The sequence below is a fragment of the Dreissena polymorpha genome, chromosome 9 (genome assembly GCF_020536995.1).
Source record: "Dreissena polymorpha isolate Duluth1 chromosome 9, UMN_Dpol_1.0, whole genome shotgun sequence".
NCBI lineage: Eukaryota > Metazoa > Mollusca > Bivalvia > Myida > Dreissenidae > Dreissena > Dreissena polymorpha.
Window position 1 is genome coordinate 71010698 of NC_068363.1, and position 6301 is coordinate 71016998.

Here is a 6301-nt window from a genome sequence, read left to right on the forward strand (position 1 = left end):
TGTTTACATTTTGTGACATCATTTGACGTTGCAACGTCATTTCAGCAAAATAACAAAACGAGATTGGTCAACCGAACGAAAATAAGCCAATGAAAACGCTTAAAAAGTATATTACACATGTGTAAGATACAAATATTTGTAATGGTTATATTACATGGGAAACAGGGTATGGCATGTGATAAAAATATTTATTAAATAAAAAAAATTGAATGCAAAAAGCATTGGATTTCCACAAATAAATCCCATTGTATATATTGCTAACATTAACTTTAATTTTATTACAATTAATTACACACTTGGTTTTGTTCATGCATATGTTTCAAGAATTTAATTATACAATATCCTTTGCTAGATTTTCCTTGATTCCATTTCACAAACTTTAAATTATATAACAAATTGGAATTTTTTCAATCATGCATGATAGTTAGTGTGAAGTTTACCTATCAATCAATAAAACTGAAGCTACAATTTCACTTAGAAACATTGTGAATATGGGGTCAGGTCTTACATTGGAATGTGAATAAACCAACTTTTTTATTTAAAATATCTCTGGTCTTTTCAAGAGCTGTTAGTTAATTAACTCTATAATAACCGTTTTCCGGAGATTTTTTAAGGAACACTTTCAGATATGTAGCTCAGTTTAGGTATGTGAGTCTATCTACATGACCTGCAGTGTGAAATATGTCTGATCCTTTGATTAATTCAAAGATTTCTCTGCACTGAGTTATGCCCATGGCGACACTACTGAGTTCAATCTTAAGTTTTAGACTAGTGGGGAGGTGAGGCTTGAATTTGAAAACAGAGTTTAAAAAAAGCGGCAATGTATTTGTTAATGAAAAATGTTTATGCTTCGGATTTTGGCCTTGTTCAACATTGCAGAATCCATAGTGCAAAAAGGAAACCTTAGCAGTTGTGTATGGTGACCAGACCACAAACCAAACTGACATGCCTCAAGTTGGGAGCCAACACAGGGGCAGAACATGAAAGACACTAGACAACTAGGTGGGCTTCAATGAAAATAAATAGCCCACCTCCTAGCCTCCAAACCCATACAACCAACCAAATCTTACAGATTTCATACAGACCTGCAGCTGCTGCCTGTTGAGAACTGCCTGTGGCACCTGGATAGATATGGGCATAAAACACGTTGTATTGAGGGTAAACAAAAAAGATCTTCCAATTGCATTTAAGTACATATTATTATAACTTAATTAAAAAAAACATGTAAAAATGTATGTAGTAGTGTTCCTTGAAAAACATTCAAAAATAGAATCATATCAATACATTTCACTTATTTACTTTACATTTGCAATTGTTAATGTAATCAACCCAGTTAGTGTAACACATTCACTTCTTGCAATTATCTATTAAATTTGAAAGGTTAGTCAATTTGCCTATTTGCTCAAACTAAATTATCCATTAAAGTTCAGATTAATAAAAAAAAATTATTATGTTACAGTGGCCATTCATGTCATTAACCAATCTCTCTAAACAAAAAAAACACATAAGTGTTGTGAATACAAAAAAATATATAAAAATTATTCTTCAATTGTGACAGTTTCCCGAATGTTCATTACAGTTGTGTATTTAATTTAAATAAAAGCAATTATTTGAGAAAACACAAACAGACTATACAAACAGACAATGTTCATAGATTTTCTCTGCAGTTTTACCCAATCTCACTCACCTAGCTCCTCAGATGGCAGGTCCTGTGGTATTTCCTCCCCGCGCTCCTGACGACCAACCAAGATCTGGACCAGATCAGCAGCACTGAAACTCAGGGCTCCCTTTGTTGGATCTGCAAGTGACAGAGATGCAGAGTTGATATTGAATTTGTAACAAATTATATGAACCTTTATAAACATAGACTTCTTTCCATTAGTTATAAATATCAGGCTTTTCAACTAAAGTTCTTTATCTCCAACCTAGTGTATCCAATCTTTAAATACTGGTCGACAAGAGGGTCTTAAAAACATGAATGCCCCCTCCCCCCTCCATGACTTACAGCCAAATAATATTGATAAGCAAGTGTTTGTTTCTTTCATAAGCAGAGAGATTTTTTAATTGCGTATGCCCCTAAAAAAAATTACCATTGAGCTCTTAAAAGCAAATAAATAAGATTTGTTCTTCTATCAGGACATACAAGCATACTTATTTATATGATTCTGGGTTAAACGCAGTTTCCAGATATTATGTAGAAATAGTTTTCATGGTACAAGCCCCTGTGACCTTGACCTCTGACTTATGAACCTTAAAATTGATATTCTTCTTCCATCTGTAAAACAACAAACAGTTATTACCTTTATCTAGAATTAAAACAGACAAAAAAATTAAAGGAAAAAAGTTTCAGAATTTAAAGCTCATAAGACCTTGACCTCAAATTTGTTAATTTGAAAGTTGATAGTCGATCCTCCTCCATCTTAACTACTAGAATAAATATTCCGATTAAGGGTCAAAGTGTTCTCTGGGCATCCTGCAGAGATGATATTGAAACAAGCCCATAAAACTTTGGTCTTTGAACTGTTTACCTCAAAATCACTAGGTGTCTGCCTTTTATAGCAAGTAACCATTTCATCTTTATGAATGATTGTATGTAACGCATTGCACAATATAGTTGGGAAAAAAGTTGTCTTTAAACGAAAAACAAGGTCAAGGCAAAATACCCCTGCTTCCGCAGAAGGAGGGCATAACTATACTGGGTTTGTTTGTTATATATCTCAGTGTGATGGGATTACTCACTTTTTCCATTGTACTCATGAATGGCCAGTTGAACAGCTGTCTTGGAATACCCCATCTCTATCACTGACCGAGCCTCAAATGTTGACATCGGGTCTGAAATTGTCAGCTATCATGCTGAGCCTATATACACCAAGCTACCCGGTACATCAACAAAACTCATGCATAATGGTCAGTGTCAGTTTAATATTGCAAGCAATACAACTGAACTTCTTATTTCGCTTACAAACGTTGTGAATATGGGATCAGGTCCTACATTAAGTTGTGAAGAAAAACTGTGTGATTTACAATACCACTGTTCCATGCCATGGCTGTGTGTGAATTGACCATACCTGTTGTCTGCAAGTCCGTGCTTTGGAGTCCTTGGATCACAACTGATTCCTGAATTATACACAAACACATTGTACTGAAACACATGGTCACATTATGGAAATATTTTTTGTTCATGTTCCCAAATAACTTTTTCCTATATAATTATATATAAGTACATCCAACCAGACCTTTGATACAAACATGACCAATGGTGTGATTTTGAAATCACTTCAGGGAAGGTAAATACAATTCCCCTTACTGGCTTAACAAATCTGTTTCATATATTTAACAGAACCATTGTGGTCAAGGACAATTTATGAAGCTTATCTTCATACTCAATAGAAGGAAATGAACTGCATTGAGGACAAATCACAACCTTGAATGACTTGAACCACAACCTCACTTTTTCAGCTGAGTTTAAAGTTGAATAACTCCGGAATGAGTGGATCACTAGTGATGAAAGTAGATGCTGCATTCAATAAAGCTTGATGGCCATTATAGAAGCATAGCAAATATGGATTAACAGGCCCATTTTTACATGTCTTAGTAAATAATAGTCATGTCTATGTCAAAATCAGGTTAGGTGATGTGGGTGTGTTGAAAGTGTTTACAAATAATATCCATGCAAGTATCAAAGCTTTGCAGGAAGTTGTATTGTCAATTTGGGTAAACAAATATCTCTGCAGTTTCATTTCTGTTGTTTTTATCATCATGGTTGCCCTACAGAAAATATATGTGTAAATATTAATACATTAATACAAATAAATTTAAGTGAAGTAAAAAAAGCAAAACACTTACAATAAAGCACAATACACTTTCGATAGACATGCACATGTTATTAGTAATATGACAAATAATTAATTAAAACATATTGTTGAACTATTATCAAAACACAAATAAACATACAACATCTTTATCTTTATGATTGAAAAATGCAAAAGTAAATTTGGAACAGATGTTGCAATATATATATACCAAACACTAAAATCTGTTATTTTTAAGCAATTCATGCCAGTAGTCTTTTAAGTGTATGTATTTATACTGCTGTAAAGAAAAATCAGGGCTCGACATTAACTTTTGAAGCCACTTGTCCAGTCGGACAAGTAGACCATAATTTCACTTGTCCTGACCAAAAAGCAACTTGTCCTGACCATTATAACTTTAATCTGCTCAGTTCTTTGCAAAATAATGAAATAATACAAAATGCTCAAATCATAAAGACTTGAATCTTCAAATTACATGCAAACATAATTGTATGCAATTTCAATACAAAAAGAACTGACAAGAATAACAGGAAAACTCAAGATTATTTATTTTTAAACATTATACAAAGCCATTATACCTGACAAAAACTTGTGTGTTGCCAATATCAAACAGAAAATGTTAAAAGTGATGTATATGTACAGTACTTAACTGATATTTAAAAAAAAAATCATTCTATACATAGGGAGGACATCACTACGTTAATTGTCTGTAAGATCTGTGTGTACCGGTGTCGTAAAATGCATATTCTTTACAAGGGAGAATATTCTTGTTATCTTGGCAAAGAAAAAATGTTAAGGGTTGCTTCCCTTGTGAACAGTTCAGTGTAGTACATGTATCACATGGAACTATCGGAATATCTCGGGCTTCGACGATTAAACGTATACAAAATATACTCGGAAAAGTTGAGTGATATCTCCACAGAAATAATGGCTTTAAAGGCATTTTTTCTAAGTTATACAATTATAATGACCACTTGTCCTGTCGGACTAGCAAATTTCTTTATTTACTTGTCCGGACTAACAATTTGGTTGTCCCGGACAGTCAGACTACCTTTAATGTCGAGCCCTGAAAATATTCATTTTTTTAAGCTGTTCACCTCAGAAGAAGGTTTCCTCAGTTGTTCGCACAATATCAACGAATCATCCAATTTCATCTGATTGGTTGTCGGAATGATAGAGAACGATGACTTTTCCCCACCACCTGAGAATACCGAGACAATGGATGTGACCATGGGGCGATTTTTGTCGTTTTCCGTTGCATCCGTAGCTTGCGTTGGAGTAGACATGTTCGACTGCTTTGATACTTCTTGGATATCGGATCATTTGGTTTATCAAGCAACAATGAAATGAAGTGGGGTTCACGCCTTTTTATTGTGTTGAGTTGGCGTCCGTCTAAAGTAACAATGGACTAGAGCCCCGTGAGATTGTCACAATTGTTTATTTAGCTTTCGGCTGCTATAGCCACCAGGTTGATTTTCACAGTGGCTGATCCAGCACTATATACTTATGGCATTACTGTTAAATAATAGCTATTTAAAATTGCTAACTATAACTTTTCAAACTGTTTCCCAGCAACTATGGCTGTAGTGTGGTGATTAGTCAGTGATAGGAACCAAAGCTCTGCAATTAACAATATACATGACATTATTAAGCAAATTTTTTCATTGTAATTGTAAGCTTCGATTTGTAAAATAAATTGAGATCGAAACAGATCTAATCAATAGAAGATAGTTAACTCTTTACTACTCAGAAACGCACTTTGACATGTCTGTAGTTACTTACAAAATCAAATTAAATTGTAGATGTTTCTGACAAGATTCAAGTTTTAAAGGCTTCATTTCCAACCCTAAGGAACTGATGAGCAGCAAACAGCATGAAACCTGAACAGACTGCAAGTTACTAGCAGGCTGTTCTGATTTTATGCTTTAGGCATATTGCCTTTTTCACTTCTCTTCTGAGTAGGAAAGGGTTAATCAAACAGATATTTCGTAAGATCCCAATTGTCAGTAAACATTAATTTATAGAATACCTGATGTAAGTGTTTATGTACCATAAATATTATTATTTCTGTATATGTACATAAGCCCATTTTGGAAGATATATTAGATCAAATTCATTTAAACAAGTTTCATACAGAATGTCATGCTAAGACCTTTAAAATGTTAACAAGTATTCTCAATAGCCATGTAAGGTAAACTAACCTACTTCCTGGCAGCAATTTTTCCAATGCAGCACTTTCGATTTTAGCAAGTTTGGAGATTCATTAAAATAAACGTTTGGATTAAGAATGCAACGATTTAAATTTATTCCAACCATAGGGTTGAAAAATTTTAATCGTTAAAATTTGAATAAACAAGTCTTGTATCTTCAAAATTCTCACGTAATTTACCATTGCTAGTATTTAGGCTTTTAATGTATTACTTGTGCAGACATAAAAAACAGGTAACATGTATGTGTTTTGTTCATATATTACATGATTTTAACAAACT

The 6301-nt window shown here is 33.6% G+C and overlaps 1 protein-coding gene across 1 annotated transcript in view; it reads right to left on the reverse strand.

The window, feature by feature from the left end:
* LOC127846149 (baculoviral IAP repeat-containing protein 7-like) overlaps window positions 1-5426 on the reverse strand; it is a 29706-nt gene extending 24280 nt beyond the window's left edge. Inside the window, exons 1-5 of the mRNA XM_052377325.1 lie at window positions 4910-5426; window positions 3069-3117; window positions 2740-2832; window positions 1688-1798; window positions 1086-1121 (exon numbers count right to left, since the gene is read on the reverse strand). Coding sequence (XP_052233285.1) covers window positions 1086-1121; window positions 1688-1798; window positions 2740-2832; window positions 3069-3117; window positions 4910-5098 — 478 coding nt within the window. The 5' untranslated portion in view covers window positions 5099-5426. The remainder of the gene's footprint in view (window positions 1-1085; window positions 1122-1687; window positions 1799-2739; window positions 2833-3068; window positions 3118-4909) is intronic.
* Window positions 5427-6301: the final 875 nt, after the last annotated feature.